This window comes from Lissotriton helveticus, chromosome 7 (genome assembly GCF_964261635.1).
Source record: "Lissotriton helveticus chromosome 7, aLisHel1.1, whole genome shotgun sequence".
In the NCBI taxonomy this organism is placed as follows: Eukaryota; Metazoa; Chordata; class Amphibia; order Caudata; family Salamandridae; genus Lissotriton; species Lissotriton helveticus.
In genome coordinates this window covers 385350407-385373208 of record NC_136068.1, presented here as the reverse complement: position 1 = coordinate 385373208, position 22802 = coordinate 385350407, and the positions used below count along the sequence as shown (strand labels likewise).

Sequence of the window (22802 nt, the reverse complement as noted above, 5' to 3'; positions counted from 1 at the left end):
CGAAATCAGGAAGTGTTGGCAGCCATTTTGTGCCTCGGTAGAAGCGAGGATCTAGAAATTAGTGGAACAAGTGTTCAAAACGTATAAATATGGCAGGTAAAAAATATTCTGACCCTCTAGACCTGCTTAGGGGATCCCACAAGGACCCCTAGTGCCACCCCCAATTTTTTTTGTTGTTGAAATAAATGGAGAAATGTGAGCTGGGTGCATGGATCTGCCGTAAAAAAAATTAAAACTAAGCGTGGGCTCCTGTGCTTGTTTAAAAATTAGCTACCTCGGAGGGCCAAATCGCGGGGTCTAAAATATTAATTTTGATGGGGGTTCAGTGGGGCCCTGTAGCCCGGGGACCGCCATTCCTCGGTGCTATAAAATCAATGGGTGAGGGAGCTCAAAGGTCCATCTAAGCCCCGGGGATTACCACCCTTCGGGTCTTTTTATATTTTGGGAGGGGGGGCCGCGTGGTCTCTATTCTGGAGCAGTCAAAAGCCTTGGGGAACACCACCCCCTAGGAGCGACTCCTGATGTGTCTTGGGGTGCTTACACCTGGGATACTGCTGTTTGCTATGGCAGGGCGGGGATTGGATGTTCCAGCTCAGTCATAACAAACTTGAGGTCATATTATCAAGTGCCATTTCGCCGTAATTTCTTTCAAAAAGCCAAAAATGCGGTGAAAATTATATCGCCCTATTTACTAGGTGACGCTAAGATGCATTAACGCATGTTAGCAGCCGGTTTGCTAACGGCTCGCCTCGTATTTCCAATGAGTTGCAATGTAGGCGTTCCCAGTGGCAAGGTAGGTGTTCCTATGACAATATAACATGGAATAGGGAGGTATGACAACAGCGTTGTATTTACAAGGCGGCCCTGGATTTGAGGACCGATAGCAAAACTCTTGGTAATTGCGGTTTATGTCGGATCGTAACATCTGTTTTGAAGTAGACTTAAGCATGTTTAATATGCGAGGTGGATTGATATGTTAAGTCCACAGTCTTATATTAACAAGCTTTTCACTTGCGAACATGAATTATCGCTGTATTTCTCGCGATATTGGGGCATATTTACAAGGACAGCATTAAAATTATCGTCGCTTTAGCATTAGGAAAGTGCTTTTAAAGCGGCCATAATAGGCTTTTGAGAAATTGTGAGAATTCCAAAAGAAGCCCAGCTGTACACCAGAACAATTTAACGCTGTCCTTGTAAATATGCCCATCGCAGACTCCTAATTTTACCGTAAAACAAAATATCACCTACTACTAATTTTTATTCTTCCTCGGGATCTCATCCCATGGGTGTATATTTAACGTTGGGGACTGTGGGTGGAGGCCCAATGTCCTTACGGTGCCAGTCAGCTCCCAGCGTCCTTCGGAAGCCACCATTATTTTTCCACATGGGGACCTGCTAATATGCAGCTCCCCATGGGGAAAAGCATTTTGCTTTGCATTTTCAAAGAGAGAGTAGGTTTTCGTCTTCTCTCTTTCAAAATGCGAACCAAGTTTGCTATGGCAGAGCGGGAGCCTCGGCTCTTACCCTGCCATAGCAAACTGCAGTGTTGAAAAAATAATCTGGTAAGACAACAAAGGATTTTGAAGTCCATTATCGCCGTTTTAGCTGTAGTTTCCTGCCGTTAAAGCGGCGATAATTTTAACGCCGTCCTTGTAAATATGCCCCTAAATTTTGGAATGTCGATAATCCCGTATCCCATTTAAATAGGCATGAAGTATTTAGTGAAGTGCACACTGTGAATCGTGAAGCAACAGTGTCTGATTGTGATCGATAAATAATTGCCCATTGTTGAGTACAGAGTAGGCAAATTGTTCATGGGGTTTTGTAACGTCAGTGGCTATTCCTCGAGCCTTCTCTTGAAGTTAATTCGAAGAGTTGTATACTTCTTTTGCTTGTAATGTAGATAGTGTTTTGTCGTCTCAGTTTGCTTTCCCCTCTGTCATGTAGAGGATCCTGGGTAAATATAACGGCTTCTGTACAGCCAGTACCTTTCAACTCTACCCCCAAACTGCTTACTGCCTGTTACCATAGTAACAGTTCATGGAACACTTAACTGAGCACACAGGTTACAAGTTCACCATACAATGTTGCTAATCCAAACAGCAAGTGTGCTGGACTTTTTAAAATTTTCCATAGGAACCGTTAATCGCAGCTACAGACTCTGGTAAAGAGTTAGCCTCAGTATTATACTTCTAGTTATAAACATAATTTCTACTTTTGATTTTTAAATCTTCTCTAAGCATATGATTATCACACTAAATAATAGTGAAATGTCAGAAAAAGAAGACGTATACACTCAGTTTTTTTTAAATTAACTTTTATTAAAACAAAAACAAATAAATAGAAACATAACTTTAACATAACAGTATAATGAACAAAATGTGAGGTGGACTCCAATGGTAGGAGCGTAGGTAACCTGCAAAACAAAAATGAAAACAAGTCTTTAAAATTAGATCGATGTGATTGAATGAGGTGAGAGATTACATCTTTACGAAAGGCAAGATCATTTTTTCTCACATGCACACTCAGGGTAGTGCATCCTATCCCTCCCACAGAATCACCCTCAACAGGAATCTGTAGGGCATCGCTGCTTGTAGGCTTAGGCCTATCTTATGGTATAGATGGTATTTAAAATGAGACAGAGATGTGACTGAATGAGGCCAAAGATCACAAATTAACATAACACTTGGCAATATTGCTTATTCGCACGTGAGCAGTGTGCCTGAAAAATCCCATCCCTCTCATTGGCCCGCGCTGAAGAGATGTCTGTAGGGAAGTGCCTGCTGTGTCAGATCTACAGTATGGTCCAGCAGGTCTTTAAAATGATTCAGAGATGAGACAGAATTAGGTGAGAGATCACGTCATTATGCAGGACATTATCGTTTATTTGCAGCATGTTTAATTGGAGGCATTGTGTATCTAGGCCGCTCTGCTTACCTTTTGGAAACACTGTTTTCAGCAGAGCTCACAACTTGAAGTCTGCTTTGGTTCTATACTGCAGACTGTATTAAATTCAGCCTTGATTTATTTATGTGCAGAGTGGACCGCAGCGTCGATAACTTGAAAAGAGAAATAGAAACAATGTGAGAGAGAGGGAGATAGAGAAAGAGAGAAAAAACGACATTGAAAGTGTGAGAGAGAAAGTAATAGATGAAGCAGGAGAGGTAGTGTTGATACTGGAGAAAATCTTCGTAGCTCACCTTTTTGCCTCCGGTGTGTGTCCAAGCACGTGCTGGTTCATAGTGCACCCTCAAGTTTAGTGATCTGAAAGATAGTATAGAGTTAGTAATAGCAGAGTACATACAACTGCACACTTATATTTCTGTGTTATGCCTTTGGACACTCAGGATACTGTATTACATCAACTTCCACTACAAGGAGGTGTCTGTGCGCTCTTTTTCTCCCAGAGTACTATACCCATGCACTCCCACTGCATAGCGGTGAATTCTCATTACTGCGTACCCAGACTGTTGCACCCCACTGACTCCCAGTGTCCGGAGGTGAGTGCCCTTTCTTGTGCACCCAGACTGTTGCAACCTATCCACTCCCACTGCCCGGAGGTAATTGTACATTCGTACGCAGTCAAGTTGCTACACACTATCCAGTCTCTCCGCCCACAGGTGACTTTCTTTGCTTCGGAAACAAGCTTCTTTGCTTACCTTGTGCCATTGGCGTGATTCAAAGAGGGTCCACCACGTGTCGCAGCAGCCTTCTTATCCGTTGTTACGATGGCCACGCATCATTGCAGAATCCTCAATCGTTGAGCTTTGGAGGTGTTGGGGGCGAACGCCAATTTGTGAAACACAACCTGTTAGATAAAAGGGAAGATGAGATTGTGCGTAATTTGTTTATCAAAGGAGAGAGGAAGTGAGAGAGTGACTGAAAAGAATATTCCCAGCTCATCTTTCTGTCACCGGTGCATCTTCCACCACATGCCGGGACATATTGCACCATGAAGCTCTACATCTAAAAGATAGTAAAAGAAAGATGTTATGATTGGTAATTGTTACTATCTTAATGTGGTGTAGAATAACATCGCCTTTTCACACCTTCCCTCCCACATTAAAAGTACAACTATTTGTACAGTTCCAACTTGTTTATTGGGTTTGAATTATGAAGAATTAGTAGAGTAGTAATGTTTTCCAACAGGTTATAGAAAACAAGTGGTGCACAGTGTTCCACGTGGTTTCAATCATCACGAGCGACGGACTTTTGACCGACTATAAAAACTTTCCTGCTATAGGAAAAAAATATACAAATGCAATAAGATACGGTATATAGGACTGCATACGCCTAAATCGCTGCGTCGCCTTTTTGTATCCAGTCTGCTGCCCCCCATCATCTTCTTCCTCCGCTGCGCACCCAGGCCTCACTGCTCATCTTTTCGTGGGCAGGGTACGTTCTACATCATGCAGTTCCGCTCTACCACCAAGAAGTCTCACATTTGGTGCTGAGTCTTGATATCACTATGGCAACGGACGTACTTGTGCACCTATCTTCAGCGCAGGTTCCTCACCCGCTCAGTCCTTGTGGTACCACTAACTCAGTGACCAAAGAGGCCATGCACGTGATGGTGAGCCCCCTGTTCGGTAGTTTGGGCCTACATGAGGCGTCCGAACCAGCAGGATGGGCCATCACAGCGCTTGCGGTGTGGGTGTATACCAACCATGAGGGAGTGTGTGTGTGCCGTTCTGACAACTAGACTTGGAACTAAGAAATCAGTACAATGGAAATCTGGGCCATGTAGCGTTGTGTTTTCCTGGAAGCATAAGCGGAGTGGCTGGACTGACATATGGCAGTGCTGCGAACGATGACTCCAGAGCTATGGCCATGGTTCCGTCGTGAGCTATATGAGAAATCAACTGATTTGGGTGTCCTTGTTGTAGTGCTGCCGTCACCCGGGTCTTCAACGTAACTGTGTCATTATGTCTGTAAAGTCCCACAACATGGCCAACATGGAAGGTACGGGGAATCACTAATCCTACATTCATCCATAGTTGCACACATAAAAGATGGTGGACATGACGCATTTCTGCGAATATGAATGTTTGTTGTACATTCAGTGGAGTGTTGTTGCTGTAGTAATACAGAGCTATGAAAGCTTTAGGTTGCAGTTTTTGGCACGTGAAGGGCAGGTAATATATATACGTATGTGGTCATTCGGGTATAGTGTCGAACTTTTTGCTGGAAATCAATGTTCAAGGCTCGGAGTCGCGTCCACATCCTGTTATTGTAGAGAAATGACGTAATCTATGCGTGCCTGAAAATGTACTGTAAATATGGTGCTCATATAAATTGCTGATATAGTTTTGGGTCAACTTCGCGCTATATAAATATGCTAAAAAAATCAATTAAAAAAATCGAGCAATAGCACACACTTATAAATTTACTATACACTTTGTTTGCAGTATTGTAATGATCCAATTGGTATATTTGTATTTGTAGAATGAGCGAGAGAAAGTTATATAATCGAAGTTTTTGTTACTGGCAGAGGTAAGGTGGTTGCATACGCGATCTACAGCATATTGTAATGTGGAAAGGCGCAGCATTTTACAAACATAATAAATACACAAACACAGATAGATAGTTGAAGTGGGTACAGGCACGTGTGCTCGACTCCATTTTATTACGTTGCTGTTGGTAACAAGTAGAATAGTAATCATGATATCATACACAGATATTCAATCGTAAACAGTTTATGACTTCTGCTGTACAACGGTAGGAGCACTATATGTGAAATAATACGCAGAAGATTCTATCGTAAAGGGTTCATGAGTTGTGGTGCACTGAGGTAGGGGCGGTTTGTGTGGAGCCTACGATGATGCATGGTTCAGGCAGACCGCACTGGTAAGAATGTCTTTTGACTACTGATTTTTGCCTTAATAAGGCAACGTGGCAATTATTTATGGTGTACTGAGTTAGTGGTACGTCTGGTGTTTAGCATGTGCTCAACCTGCGATGATGCGTGGTCTGAACAGGCTGCACTCAAAGCATTGACTGTTGCATACTGGACTGCATGAACTTTGAGGGGAAAAAGAAACCCACCATTGATGGTTATCAATTGTTCTGCAAACTAGTTCTACTGATTGCTCCCCATCACAAATTAAACGATTGCACTTCATGCAGTGCATTCTAACTTTCTCAAAATGGGGACCTATGTCTGGTGGCGATGTTGAAGGTGATGCCCCAGAGGTACTTGGTATTGCGGTGGTGGAGGTACATTTTGGCGCAGTCTTCTACATTCTTTGTGAGCATAGTTCACAGGATGCAGGGATTGAAGGTGCTTGCGCATACTAGCAGTGCCACAGGAGTATTTTTGTCTCTGCCTTAAATAAATCGAGGCTGAATTCAATGCTGTCTCTAGTATAGATCCAAAGCTGAATTCAAGTTGTAAACCCTACTGCAGTGTACAGCGAAGGCAGTAGTTAGCACAGTTATAGAAGAATGCTTTTTTTCACTTATTTTAACAAAATCCGAATACATACAGTATAATTGTCTCTGCATTAAGTAAATCTAGGCTGAAATCCCTACCGTCTGTAGTGTAGATGCAAAGCTGAATTCAAGTTGTAAACCCTGCTGTCCGCAGTGTAGATTTTAGGCTAGACTGTATCATGTGTAATCACAGTTGAAATAAAAGATGAAACATGTATGGAATACATTGTCGAAATATGTATGTTTCAGGGACATTATAGTTCAAATTGTGACCTGTGCTGTCCACAGTGTAGACTTTCATTAAGTGTGCCTTTGCACTTGCAGCGTGAATTTTATTATTCAACTAAATCTATAAGTGATATAAAAGAAGTTTTTGAAGGAAGCATACTAAAGGGATATTGTATAGGGTTTGATAGGTGTCATACTTAGTTTGGTATTGTACTCTGCAAAAAACGAATCAACAGTCTATTTAATTGTGAGCTCTGATGACCACAATGTAGGCAGGAGGCAGCGGTTAGCAAGAGCCCACGGCCACATGGGGTTGAGTAGAGCTGCACAGTATTGGTAATTTAGCGTGTGTGCAGCCAGCGATTAAAAGTGGTGCAATAAGTTAGTGGCACCCGAAGCAACAATATTAATAATCAAGTTTTCTTATAAATACTGGTTGTCCTTTTACGGGAGTAAGTTGCAGTAGATCTCCAAAAACTATGATATGTCTTCCTCCAAATAAGACATCTGACTCAATACGGTCATGTGGCCATGACTTATGGTGCACTGAGTTAGTAGTATCTTTGGCACTGAGTGTGTACGTAAACTGTGATGATGAGTGGTCCAGGCAGATCGCACTGGTAAGAATGTCTTTTGCCTACTGAATTCTGCCTTAATAATGCTACGTGGCGATAATTTATGGTGCACTGAGTTAGTAGTACCTTTGGCGCTTAGCGTGTACGTACCCTGCGATGATGCGTGGTCGGCGGGGGAGGCACAGCAATTGGTGAAATGTCTTTTGTCGATTGAATTCTGCATGAATTCCATTTAAAATTGATAGTATGCCTCATTGCTGACATAAAACTGTTCACTCTTCTTTGCGATGATTTATGGTGCACTGAGTTAGTAGTATCTTTGGCGCTGAGATTGTACGTACCCTGCGATGATGTGTGGTCTAGGAGGGCAGCATTCGGACCAATGTCTTTTGTCTGTTGAATTCTGCCTGAATACAGCCACGTGGCGATGAATTATGGTGCACTGAGTTAGTAGTGCCTTTGGCACTGAGCGTGTACGTAACCTGCAATGATGCGAGGTCCGGAAAGGCCGCACTGGGAGCAATGTTTTTTGCTTAGTGAATTCTGTCTTAATAATGCCATGGGGAGATGACTTGTGGTGCAGTGAGTTAGTAGTACCGAAAGAACTCAGCGTGTGCGCACCCTGAGATGATTCGTGGTTTGGGCGGGTCACACTGGTGCAATGTCTCTTTCTTACTGGAACGCGTTATGTGAAATCGCCATTCCACGTGAATAGTGAGCCGTCACAATGTAGATCGAAGGCAGTACTCAGTACAGACATTGAGGAATGTTTTTTGTCGCATACTTTAACAAAATCTGATGACATAGAGTACAATTGGCTCTGCCTTAAATAAATCAAGGCTAAATTCAATGCTGTCCGTAGTGTAGATCCAAAGCTGAATTCAAGTTGTGAACCCTGCTGTCCTCACTGTTGATCGAAGGCAGTAGTTAGCACAGACATCAAGAACATTTTTTTGTCGTGTCCTTTAACAAAATCTGAGGACATAGAGTATAATTATCTCTGCCTTAAAAAAATCAAGGCTGAATTTCATGCTGTCCGTAGTGTAGATCCAAAGCTGAATTTAAGTTGTGAACCCTGCTGTCCACACTGTAGATCGAAGGCAGTAGTCAGCACAGATCTCAACAAAGGATTTATGTCACTGATTTTAACAAAATCTGAACACATACAGTACAATTGTCTCTGCCTTAAATAAATCAAGGCTAAATTCCCTACTGTCCGTAGTGTAGATGCAAAGCTGAATTCAAGTTGTGAACCATGCTGTCCACAGTGTAGATCTACGGCTGTAGTCGACACACACATCAAGAAATGCTTTTTGTCACATACTTTAACAAAATCTGAGGACTGTGTACAATTGTCTCTGCCTTAAATAAATCGAGACTGAATTCAATGTTGTCTGTAGTGCTGCTGCGAAACTGGTATCATGTTGTAAACTCTACTGACCGCAGTGTAGATCGAAGGCAGTAGTCAGTACAGACATTGAGGAATGTTTTTTGTCACATTCTTTCACAAAATCTGAGGACTGAGTACAATTGTCTCTGCCTTAAATAAATCGAGAATGAATTTAATGTTGTCTGTAATGCTGATGCGAAACTGGTATCAAGTTGTAAACTCTACTGACTGCACTTTAGATCGAAGGCAGTAGTCAGCACAGATATCGATGAAGAATTTTTGTCACATATTTTAACAAAGTCTGAGGACATAGAGTACACTTATCTCTGCCTTACATAACTCAAGGCTAACTTCAATGCTGTCCGTAGTATAGATCCAAAGCTGAATTCAAGTTGTGAACCCAGCTGTCCGCAGTGTAGATCGAAGGCAGTAGTCGATACAGAAATAAGTCTGCGGTGCTGTGGCGCTGAGTTCGCAATGGCCCTGTATTCGAGGAGGCACGTGGTCATGGCGGCAACCACGTGGCAGAGTGAGGACCTTTGCTGTGGCAGAGTCTTTTCTCTTTGCAGAAGTTAACCACACCTAAGGCGTAGGCTAATTATTTATACTCTTACGCTGGAGTTGCGTACGTTGGAGCAGCCCACTCCGCTTCTGCTTCAAGGGGGGGGGAGACAGCACAGCTACATGACCGAGATATTCCGCAGAGTCTGAGATAATATGGTTGCGTCCACTGTGCAGTACACTACATGTATCAATAGTATATCTACAAACGGAAACGTTTTTGGTTTCTATAGTGTGTTGTGTATAGCATATCACCGGTAGTGTTAGCATTGTGCCCATTATTGTTGATGTGCGAGTTCCTTCCCTTATACATAGTTGATTGCCACATCTCTGAACATTGAGCTAGTGTACTGTTGAGGGGATATATTATTTTGGGAAGGTCCGTTGTCCTGTTTTGCGATGCCTCTGAGGTAGTAGAGGGGGAGGGGTCAGGAGGGGTGGTTGTAGTGGTGGTGGCGCTAGGTGTTGTGATTTTGTTGGGTGTTGGAAGTGCATAATTAGTACCTCTATTACATATTTGTCTTTAGCTATGGGTGTGAGTTTGATGTAATTCACACAGTACATAGTCGACGTCCTTACACTAGTTACATGTTGATATTAATTTGTTAGTGGTAAATGGAACTGTTGCCTGTTTTTTAAGGTAGCATTGTAGATTTGGTTTGTTGTTGAAAGTATGGGAAGTGGTGTTTTTTTGTTTTTTTCTACGAGAACGCCTAGTTTGTATATTGTTAACGTTAGTTGTAGTTCTGGTTTGTAGCGATTTCTTGGAGGAAGGAATAAATTGAAGAGTGGTAATATTTGCAGTTTTTACTACGTTGAGAACAGGATGATAATTAAAAAGATAGAAAAAAACAGATATGCTTAATGAACATTATAATTAGGAATTATCATTTAAAAAAACCTTTGAAATTAATGGAAAAAAACATAGGTTTCAGGAAGGTTATAGTTAGGAATTAACATTTAAAACACCCTAGAAATTCACAGAAAAAAACATAGGTTTCAAGGGTGGTATAGTTAGCTGGACATTTCACTCATACAAAACCATTGAAATCCCTCCGTTATAGTTAGTTGCACTAACTGTAACTCTCACTGCCCCAATCCACTGGTGATGATGTCACATACTACATCATTCATGATATGGTCAGTGACATCACTGATGACATCACTGATGACATCTCAAATGACATCACTGATGACATCATCCAGTAAATGTGGTTTGGTTTGTTATTTAAATATGTATTATATATATATATAGCAATCTGCATTTAAGAATCAGTAGATATACACCTATCTTGAGGGAGGATTTAGTAGCAGTGTGATTGACCGTTTACTTGACTAATTTATAGTGTCTCACTAAATACATTGGATAGTGACTAAACTGTGTGAATATCTGTATAACTTTGTCAGTTGTTGTGTAAACTGCTGCACCAGTTGGTTACTAGCCCCGAGAAAGTCTATATTAATTATTGATTAGTTAACTGACTATATGTATGGGAGAGTGAATGTGTGTGTGGTTCGGTGGGGGATCTGTGACTGCCCAGAAATATGTGAATAGTTAATTCAGTAGATATATGACGTTAAGACTATGTGTTATAATAGTTGTTTGGGTGACTGAATATCTTTATGGGTGTGGTGATGAGCAAATATATTTGTCAATGGTACATGTCCAACAAAGTAGAAAAAAAAAGGCAGTGTATGTGACAGTTGTTGTATATAAACAAGTATACATAAGTCTCATTGATTGCATGAGTGACTGTATAGATAACTGTATACTTGTAATAGTGATTACATAACACACTAAGTATGAGTTACTATCTATATGAATAAATGAAGTGCTATTTATATAAGTGTGTAGCTGAGTAAATGTAAATATGATACATTGTTTGCAAAAGTGAGTAGGATGACTGCATAACTGAATAGGATGTGTGCTGGTGTGTAATGTCAATATAGGTGTATAAGTATATTTGAGAGTGTTATATTGATCATTGACAACATGTATGAGTGAATCTATAGGTAATTGAGAGAGTTACAGTTAGTACAACTAACTATAATGGAGGAATTTCAATGGTTTTGTATGAGTGAAATGTCCAGCTAACTTTAACACCCTTGAAACCTATGTTTTTTTCAGTGAATTTCTAAGGTTTCCCAAATGCTAATTCCTACCTATAACCTGCCCGAAACCTATAGTTCTTTCGGTGAATATATATATACATATATGTATATATATATATATATATATATATATATATATATATATATATATATATGTATGTATGTATGTATGTATGTATATATATATATATATATATATATATATATATATATATATATATATGTATGTATATATATATATTTATACACACCAATACAATTTGTTCCAGGCTGTTTTTAAAAACAAATATTAATTTCTTAGATACATAATAGATATTTGTAATATTTATATCTGCATAAAAATCCTGCCACACTTTCCTGGGGAATAGTTTAAATTACTACATCCCCGTGACGGAAGGACTGCTCGCCTAATTTATAAATGACCATCAAGCAGGTGGCAATTTATAAAAGCATTGGCAGGTACCGCTGTCACAGTGGATTCTGTGAATGTATTTTACTCTTTGCTACAGGGTTGTATCTGCAGGATGCAGCCCTGTAGCAAAGAGTATTCTTTTTTTATTTACAAAAAGAAAATCATGAATTGGGATTTTCTTTTTGTAAAGTTTAGGTCCCCTCTCCATGGGAGTCCTCTCCCATGGAGAGTGGAGCATTACTTGCATTTTACTATCCCTCACCACCAGGGTTCGCCTGGTGGTGAAAGATAGTAAAAATTGGCTTTATGTCCTAATTGGGCTAGCAGGTGGACATATAGACATTTCTTTGCCGACCCTTACGCCGCAGGGTTGTTGGAGAATTTTTGCTAAGGTGGAGACATAGTCTCCGCTGTAGCCAAATTTAAGGTACAACCGCATATAGATCGGGTGGGCCGATCTCTATGTTGACTGGGAGGGAACCAGGGCCGGACTGGCCATAGCGGGCACCGGGCATTTCCCCGGTAGGCCGCTAGGGTGAGGGCCGGTTTTTGGCCCCTGGGGGGGCCTTTTTGTTACCAGGGGTCGGCAATATCGGCCCCCTGCAACAAAATCAGCCAAAACCGGCCCTCGCAAACTTCTCAGCTGCACTCCCCCTAACCCCAGGGGGTGGGGGGCAGCTGAACAGTTTGCCAGGGTTGGTTTCTGTTCCCAGTCCGGCCCTGAAGGGAACTCTGTTGGCTCTGTGACTGAGTTCCTTTCCCACCAACATATAAATCAGGCATTAAATGTAGTACTTAACCCTACTGTCTGTTTCTTCTTTGTAGAATTGCAGCATACCATTGAATTGGAAGCCATAACTCTTAACTCGTTTGTATCATTCTCTTGTGTTTTTAGGTGCCATTGAGCTGAGGTTAAATGACATGGTGCGTGCAGCAAAAACTGCAAATCAGTGCACAATCAAGATGGCAAAAGACAGAGCGGCGCCCCGCTTCTCCATCTTCAGGAACAAGCGCATGAGGGGCTGGTGGCCAGTGATCAAGCTGAAAGATGAGGAAGATGAGGAACGGGAAGAGCGTGAAGCAAAGGACAAGAAAAAGAAGAAAAAGAAGAAAAATGTGAACCCAGAAGATGTTCAATTCAAAGATGCTTCCGGAAATACATACATTTTGGCAGTGAGTTCAAAATAACACACTGGCAGCAGATATTATTTAATGCAGGCTGTTTGTAATTTGTGAAATGTTATTTCGCTTAATATGCATAATTTTTCTTGAATATTAAGTAAAAAGGTGCAACATTTTATTGCTTGGTATCTTGATGAAAAAACTATGCAAGGGCATACCGCTGGCATTTTCTTGCTTTTACACCCACATGGGCCCATATCTGGATATTGTTGCCCCAGCCATCCAAAAAAGATGCCTACCTGGTTGTCCTGCCAACACCCCTAACCCGCATGACAGTTCCATACCTACGTGTTCTTTCTGGTAACCCATAAAAGTTCCATTGCTGGGTTTCCTGGCCCTATCAAACCAACAAGTTACAGACACAAACCTGTCCTGCACTCCATCAAAACCCAAGGCATAGCTATATACTTGGATGTCCTACCCTTCTCCCAAATGTCCCAGTACAGCGAATGCACCCAATCCATTCAACTTTGGGTATGTAAAGTTCCACTTTCAAGCAAGCTTTGGAAAACTCCAGACCAAAGGGTCCATTTTACGGGACCATTTTTTAAGTTGACTGTCTAAAAACACACAGATTTAACAGGCCAATTTAAAGTGAAAGCTATTAAACATTCTAATAATCCTGGGAGCATTATTTCCCTACAGTACAAATTACTGCATGTGCCTCTGAGAAAAATATACACGTGATACCAATTAAAGAGGCACAGTAAGCAAATACACTGGTCCCAGAGACAATCAGTGCATGTTTGCATCAATGGAAAAACAACAGTCAAAAATCTTGTGTCATGAGAAATAACACCTGTTTTAAATACTAAACCAACATAAAATCCTTTTAGATGCCAGAAATACCATGCCATTACAACGCAAGTTGGTACACCAACTTGCTGTAGGGGGCAGAAGGTGTTGGATTTGTTAGATTTTCAATCCAACACCTTCCCTACTGTTGCACACACTGAAGTTGGAATAGCAAATTATACTATTCCAAACTCCAGCACTCCCTTACACCAAGTTGTTGTAACAACTTGTATTGTAATGGCATGCGATGTAACAACACATCATCTGCTCTGATAATGGCCTGTATAAGACCTATTTTGAAGAAAGACCACTGAACCCTCAGGACACTAATCACTATTGTCCTATATCCTGTCTCCCATTGCCTTAAAAAATATTAGAGAAAGCCATGCATCTGGAGCTGATGGAGTACGTGGTTTCTAACAATATCCTGGACCCCTCTCATCATGGTTTCAGATCACGACACTCTACAGATTCTGCTCTGATAATGGCAACTGAGGAGATCCGTAAGGTCATGGTAGAGTTGTTTTATTCCTACTTGATTAAACAGCCGATTTTGACACCGTAAATCATGTGGTCCTATTGCAGCGGCTTAGAGCCGTGGGTGTCAAGGACACAGCCTTAACATTGCTCAGGTCCTTCCTGGACTCCTGGGTACAACAAAGCTACTGGGACAGAATTCAATCCGGAGAATTCTTTCTCCCTTGCGGAGTCCCTCAAGGATCAGCTTTATCCCCAACATTGTTCAATCTGTATGTGACCCCATTGGCCAAATTGATAAAAGATCAAGGTTTAACACTGGTGTCGTATGCAGATGAGACCCAGTTAGTGGTGTCACTTACACAGAGTGTTGAAGCTACAGAAGAACGGTTCCGAAATTGCCTCACAAGTGTGATGGGCTGGATGACTACAAACTTCTTAAAGCTCAATACAGAGAAAACTGAGGTAGTAGAATTTGGCCATAAACCCTCAATCTGGAATCACCTATGGTGGCCCCCAGAAGCTGGCACCTGTCCCATCCCTGTGCCAAAAGCAAAGAATTTAGGTTTTTCGGATTGACATTGACTTAACACTTAACTCACAAATTAGTCAAGTTACCTCAGCCTTTATGATTAAGGTCCTGCGAAAAATCCTGTAGTTTAGATCTTTTTCTTTAGGAAAAACAGTAGTAGGAGCCTTGGTTCTATCGCAAATCGACTACTGTAATGCACTGTATGTTGGAGCTGGGAAAAGACAGCTTTACAAACTTCAGTCATTGCAGAATGCTGCCGTAAGAATACTGTTGGATCTTCCTAAACATCACCCGGCGTTGAGTGGCATAAGGCAGCTACATTGGCTCCCAGTCCGACGAAGGGTGGACTTTAAGGCGTTATGCCTAGTTCACAAAGCTGTATACGGAGGAGGAGCAGCGGATATCAAATCTCTCTTTCGACGGTATGTACCAACCCGCGCATTAAGATCTGGCAGTCTGGGGCTGGTCTACCTCCCTAAGATAAGAAGAGCCCGATGGGATGGCAAGGGTTTTTCATTTCAAGCGGCAAGGCTATGGAACTCCCTCCCTACAGAACTACGCTTGCAAGCTAACAAGATCTTATTCAGAAAGGCATTAAAAACTTGGCTTTTCAGAAAATCCTAGTTCAGGAGCAGCCACTCCTTATCCTCGCTCAGCGCTAAGATGCCTCGTCAATAGTGCGCTTAATAAATAATTCAGTCAGTCCGTCATTGTAACGACTTAGCGTTGTAATGGCATGTGTAGAAAACGCCTGCGTTGTAACTAGTGCTATTCGGGATGACCCCTCCCTTTCTCTACAGGTCACCTACTTTGGAGATACCGATGAGGTCCCACTTGTCAAATCCCTCTTGGGTTCCCAGTCTTCCCAGTTGAATGTTGTCCCACCGGGGAGTGGCCGATGTGAGTCTATCCTGGCAGCCCAAGGCATGTAGTATGGTATGCCAAAGAGTTAGTGTTACTGTTATTGGGGTCGGAAAGGAACTAGGGCGCACCCCTCCGTAAATTGCCCTAAGGTACCCCCCTGGGAGCATGGCCTGTCTCTCCATATGATATGCTGGATCCCCCTCTGGGAGGTGGGCTCAGTAATTTCTTGCGATGAGCTGCGCTGCCCAGTAATACTTTTTGTATTTCTGGGAGGGCAATAGTGCATTCATACCAGCCCTTCATCAGTTTTTAAAGATTTGATGCCATTATACGCCAAGGTGCGATGATATTTTGGACACTATTTCCAAAATGTATAGCCGTGTTACTCCGAATATTTAAAAAATAATAACACTATTCTAAATTTTTGCTAAACATTCCGGGATGCTGCTTCTAATGGGCAGCTGAAAGTGTGGGCCTACAGATATTACTATTCTGATATGCATGAGCTGATTGTGCCAGTTTGTTAGTTGTGATAACCAAAGCTGGAATTGGCCACCATTGCTCAAAGGGAGGTCACCATTCATGCATAGGTTGCTGTGTCCTCAGGATTCTAAGGTGTGGTGCTACACAGGTTAAATTAACATAATACCCTCGTACTATTCACCTCGCAGACTCAGGCCTGGTAGATGAATTCCCCATAATGCTAATGAAAATTTCATGATGCCCACATATGGAATACACCCTTACTTACCAGTATCAATTTTGCCTCGAGGTGTTAAAGGATATAGGGCCAGATGTATGAACGCATTTTCCCATAGATACAGAATGAGTAAAAGTGTTTGGTACATCTGGCCCATATTGCCATGCCAGTTTCTCTAGAACATTTCACTAATTAAAGCATAAATTCCCTTTCTAAACGTGTGCAGAGTTGGAGTGTGATGAAGAGTGATGTAGAATTATTTCTAATCTAAACACTGACCACTTCATGCTGGGCCCTTGCGGAGTGTACATATAATATTATAGCAAGCTATGATAACAGAAAGGCAATAAGGGGACATAGCACAGCGTCCAATTCATCTGTTTAGATCCTTATACAGTGTAGTTCATGGAAAACCTTCTTACTTCACTCTTGGTTCACTTGATAATAAATACACTGGTACAAAGTGATGTAATACACAGTACCTAAACTCCTGCACTGTACTGTTAGATGAGCTGGTTGATTGCAAGCCTTTCCAGAGATGTCTCAAAAGAACAGTACTTCTTAATCGAGGCAGCGCTTTCCACATTTCCTTAAGTATCTGTGTGTCGAATGTAAGTGCCCTTGCTGAATATCTCACTTCGTCTAGTTCTGAAAATTAACATTTTCATTTCAAAACCTGTATCCTTCTTGTGTCCCATATTAGCAAAACTATTCTAACTTTGGGGATAAATAAAGTGAGGGAGTATGTGGTTGAAAGGCTGTTCATATGGCTTGCTCACCTTTTCTAATAATTTCATTTTGCAGTTACCCATTTTAATTGATTCTTGATATCAGGTTGAGTAATGATTGTGAAGGTTGTCTAACCTTAGCAGTCAGGTAGATAGCTAATATAGATTTTGAAGTCACTTACTTGTGTCTTGAATGCCATTCTCTTTGTTTCCGTGACTTCTCTTCATTGCCCTTAAGACAGTATTTTTGAAAAACACTTGTTTAGCTTTCAAGTGTAATCTAGTGTTTTCACAAACATTTGACCCCAGAATCTTTAAAACTTGTCTTTGCTTTTATCAAATAACCTTGCAGTTTATGGGTATATGTGTCTGCAGTATACATGTCTGCACAGAGTTTACTATCTGGTGATATTTGCATCTGGGCTGACGTTTTAGACGAAGGACGTAGGTCTTCTTACAGGACCGCCACTGCGGCAATCTCAGGAAGACTGCCAAGCTTGTAAGTAATCCGCCTGCTGGATTATTAGGGGAATCCAGGGTGGGCTGGTGGTGCGGCGGCAGTGTCAGAGCAGCGGGTATGTTAGGCTCATAGGTGCTGACACCACGACCATTTACAGCCCCGCCGGGATAGTGGCAGTCAGGCCACCATCCCAAGTACAGCAGTCCCAGGACCGCCATACGCGTAATAAGGTCCTAATTTTAAATGTAGTAAAAGCTATAACTACGTAGTCAACCTAAGGCTTGGGAATTCAACTGAATATTTGTAATTATATTGGGTTTCAACGAACTGAGTAAATTACTAATACATGTAAATTTTTAACAATGGACTATTGGAGTAGCAACCATTGAGCCACATTTGAAACCAATTGCTTTTGCCCTGTTAAAGTATTTTATTTCTTTAACTGAGTTACTTCTTGGTACAGTGCAGAGTGGTCACCTGATCTACACTCTCCAGTGTTTGAGAATCTTTCATTGAGACTTACTGTAAAATATCCAGTTTATGGAAGTGGATGCAGAGGTGATTGGATGGGGTGCCCTGCCATGTCTGAAATCCAGACAGCTGTTATGTGAGGTCCTGTGAGAAGATGGAAGGAGTCCAGTTCTGTCTTGGGTTGGGTTTAATCATTCCTGCCAAAGTCAGTGTTCAGCGCTCTTTGAAAGGATGGCACCCTGCATTGGTACTTTATTTCAGTAGATTGTGAGCATCCTACTGATACCCGATACTTGCTCTGTTGAGAAGGAACAAGAGATGGAATCCTAAGAAATATTTTGATGAAGTATTCCAGCAGTCATATGATATCACTGCAGTGAGAAGGGCATACAACCTTGTATTGAAATAGAAATTAGATGGGAAAGATATTTTTCATCAGGAAGTTACATTTGAGAGCACAGAAAATGTAATAATTGCAATTCTGACTGCTCTGTCGAAGACTAATTGTTAACACCTTAATAGGAATTCGTTCTAACGTGATACACTTTTAAACAGTCACATATTTCTGGATTGGAGTTGGCAATATTTTTTTGTGAGTGTATGAGTTTACTGATCTAATGGTTATTTTTCACAGGGCAAGGTAGAAGCTGAGTTCCAGCTGCTCACAGTAGAGGAGGCTGAAAAGGCCCCTGTTGGTCTTGGGCGTAAGGAGCCAGAACCACTGGAGAAACCAAAGTATGTATATAAACAAGTTGTATTTGTATCAGCAGCTCTTGCATTAACATACCTTCCAATAAGTCAGACACATGAGACCAGATCCCTAAGCCCACTTTGGCGTAAGCCACCCTTTGATATTATTATCTTCAGTAGTTGTCGACTGAAATTGAGCATGAATCCAATACTTAGCAAGTGTTGTGACCCATGTGTAAGAATAACCTACACTTCCAAAGTGTCTTTATGCCCAGATGAAGTCAGATCCACACACAAGACTGTAAACAGCAAAATGCCATTCATTGGCTTATGCATAGTGTGGTGGTAGAGGATTAAACATCATTAGTCTGTGTGTAAATTGATCATCTATTCCTTCTATAAAATGGCTCACTAAAACAAACTACAGACTGTGGCGTCCAGTGGTCATCCCCTTAAGCAAATGTGCACTCATTCTAGTATCCCCAGGTCCTGCAGGTTTAAAGGCTTTCCAGGGAAGGATGAGTCTTCAGGAGACAGCAGAGGTCCATCCCATCTCAGTACAAAATCATGAGCAGAGTTCTCAAATTGCTTGTCCTCAGAACTTCACAGAAATGGCAAGTTTAGAGTTTTACCTTTTGTAAGGGATATTATGGCGAGGTGCCCCGATGAAACCTCAGCACTTATGCAAAGTGATTCAAACTTCCACCTTTGAAGTGCATGTAGATGATACTCAGCACTTCATTGATATTTCCCACATGATGGGTCTACCATGAGGAATCTGACAGGCAGCATTCAGGAAATGAATTCCCTGCTTAGCTAGATCTGTATAAAACTTGGCAGGCATATGAGTGAAATTACCCACATTGATAAATGTTCTTTTTTTGTTACAGCCGCCCAAAAACATCTTTCAACTGGTTTGTGAATCCCTTGAAAACGTTCATCTTCTTCATCTGGAAGAGATACAAGAAATACATCATTGCCCTACTTATCATTGCGATTCTGTCCGTATTTTTATTCCTGATTCTGTACACAATGCCCGGATACATCAGTGAAAAGATCATTAATGGTTGAAAGGACATTCCTCCCAAATGAACAGATAACTGATCATCATCAGTAAATTTGGAATCTAGAACCTAGCCGCGGTACATCAATCTGGAAGTGAGACTAACACATTTTACAGTTTTTGTTGAACTCCCTTTACATTCAACTGCCTTCAGAGGACTATGCCAGCAACACTGAATTAAGTGATGCCCTTTGATGATAGGTTCAAGAATCTTCCGTTATTTTGCTTATTGGTGGAACCAAATCGTTGCCCGGATTAAGCTCGATTTGAAATTTCTGGTCTTTTCATCTTCTTTCCTCAGATTTGAAAGATGGATACAGTTTTTGACATTACTTGGAAAGAAGAAGTCTCCTAATGAGTGCTCGTTTTTTCCACATTTCTTACCAAACAAATTGCACTTTAGATCGAAACAATTAATACTGTTTGATAATGTCATAAGTTTACCGAGACTATTAGCTGCCTCTTTGTATCTAAAAGCATCATGAGCCTTAATGATATGCTGAATTAAATTATAGATGGTCAACTGAAGGAATTTTTCTAGTATGTGCAAATTAATTACAAGCTTTTTTTTATTTCTACATGTTGTGTTCTAGTATTGTATTCTAATTTTCCTAAAGAGGATGTTATGAACAAATAGGTTTGATTTACTCAATTTTCGATGTACTTCTATGTATTTAAATCTATGGCAGCTTCATAAATACACAGGTGGAATAGGCATACTTTGCCACAATTGTGTCTTTAATATTCACTTTGTGACTTTAAAACATAGACAATAATTAAATAGATTCATATATGGATTTCTTATATCAAGATGATGCTGATTACACATGGGACTTCTTCATAATGTTTTCATTCTCACAGATTGAGAATTGGCATTCGTCCTTTGGATGCAAAGGAATTAGGAGTATGTGTTCCAGAGGGGTGTGTATAAGCGAGGAACCGGCTACTATATTCTATTCCAATATAGACCTCCTATTATTATTACTAACCTAATTATGTTTTTTAGGCTTACAATCAATGTAAAATTTGCTCCTGTGATTTTCCAGAAACATATTTATTCTGTAAACATATGATATACACATCACGGTTAAGTAAGAAGGTTTACATTGCTGAATATATTTTGTGGACAGAAATGCACATTCAATAGTGGAATGTGCAGATTTACAGCAATATGACACTTTATTTTCTATTGCGCATTCCATGACTGAGATACAAAGTTTCAGCACACGGTGTGGTCTAAGGATTACTGTTTCAGTTGTGGAAATACATATGTGCTTTTGCTGAGTTATCTAATATGATGGGCAATGACCTTCTGGGAGAAAAAGTTAAACATTATCTGTAAATAACCACTTAGTCTTCAACAGGAAAGGTGAGAAAAATCCACTAAGGCAAATCAATTCGATTCAAGGATTATTTTTATACCGTATTAAACCAGTTATCTAGGGGTGTACAATTTAAGTATTAAAACAAAAAGGCCTACATCAATTGAACAAAAATTGTATTTTTGTAAATAGAGAACAGCTGATTGCAGTAGCAAAGCGATGACACCTACAGTGACAATGGGTAGACAGATATATGCATATCAATTGGTCGCTTAACTGCTATTTATTGTTTTAAATTCAGATTTTAGAGCCCTTACTACTCCCATATAGATTAAATAGGTTACATCGGAAATTATTTTTATTCATTGCCGAATCCAACGCTAGAATAGCAATCTCCCCAAAAACTCCCCATCCCTTTATGAAGTGCAATAAAAAAAATTATGTATGTGGTGAAAAGGATTTTTCAAACATAAAGTGCCAGTAAGCAGCACATAAGGCAGAAAAAACTAAAGACCAAATCAGAGGCACAGTTTAGAAATGAACAATTAAAAATAGAAAACCCACAACATTAATATGTAAATGTGGAGTCCTATCGATATAAGCATTTGTAATTCTATAATTATATTATTGCAAATTACCATATTATTATAATTTCAGATGTCATATTGGCCTTCTGCCTTTCTAGGATGGATTCTATGAAACATGAAGGTTTTTTTTAGATTCCCGATTTAACATTAATGAATTAGGCAGGCCTTTTAGAATATGGCGCATGCATGTTCTGACACAAAACATGTGTTTTGATAGCACTTAAAGGACACATGAATCAACACCTACTTGTCCAATCTAAGATAAAGCAAATTTAGTAGCTCTTTCGTTGTGTTCATACCAAAAAAAGGAAACTACAAGGTCAACATAATGCAAACAAATATCTCTTTCTGTAAAGCATTGAGTATATAGGCAGTGATTTACAACATATGGAAAGCTTGCACCGTGATACATGCGAAACAGTTCTCATTCTCACCGTCATCGCTTGAGGACTCACCACTTAGAACAAAGACGGTATCCGAACCCTGATCCACAAGTGTTATATGAGAAGTGGAAGTGATTTCATGAGCAGTGCTGCTTTGCATCATAAGGCTCTGTGTATTTTATATGAATGTGATTATTTTTTTATTCAACCACTGAATTTTCATACCCAGTAAATTATCACATTTAATGAGGGATTTCAAATACTTCAGGGTTTAGCTTACTCATCCTAAAACAAACCTTACATGGTTAATCGAGGCTGAGATTTAGCTGTGTAGCAAGGTTTGGCTGCCTTTATAAGGAGAAATTAGTATGGAAAAATCTGAAGTCAAAAAAAGGATAGAAATGAAATGCCAAAGACAAACTTACTATATATATTTGCAGCAACTCATAAAGTAAGTATCCCAGGTAAATCAGTACAAAGGATTACAAGTAATCCAGAAGTTTGTATATTTTTTTTCATACTGTTTATGTAATTTTATAATAACCAAAATGCAATAAAGATATTTTTAAAAAACGACTCTATGTGGGGTGATGATAATGCTAGATTTTTATAGAGTAAGGCATCATAAATATTCATGACAGAGGCATCAGGATAACATGTTATTACTACTCAGTGAACTGGCTTGTAATGATATCCCTGCATAAGATTGATAGCCTTAATATTTAACTGTTACCTTGTGAAAATAATAGAAATATTGACCTGAAAATAAGGACACTCCAAGGTGTTTTTAGGCCATTTGAAGACAAAGTAGTCTGTAGCAATGCATAGTTCTACA

The 22802-nt window shown here is 40.4% G+C and overlaps 1 protein-coding gene across 1 annotated transcript in view; it reads left to right on the top strand.

Annotated features, from left to right (window-relative positions):
- Positions 1–22529, top strand: part of LOC144768501 (fer-1-like protein 4) — a 936890-nt gene extending 914361 nt beyond the window's left edge. Inside the window, exons 43-45 of the mRNA XM_078652210.1 lie at positions 12609–12886; positions 18557–18657; positions 19503–22529. Of these exons, the coding sequence (XP_078508336.1) occupies positions 12609–12886; positions 18557–18657; positions 19503–19683 (560 nt within the window). The 3' untranslated portion in view covers positions 19684–22529. The remainder of the gene's footprint in view (positions 1–12608; positions 12887–18556; positions 18658–19502) is intronic.
- The last annotated feature ends 273 nt before the right edge of the window (positions 22530–22802 follow it).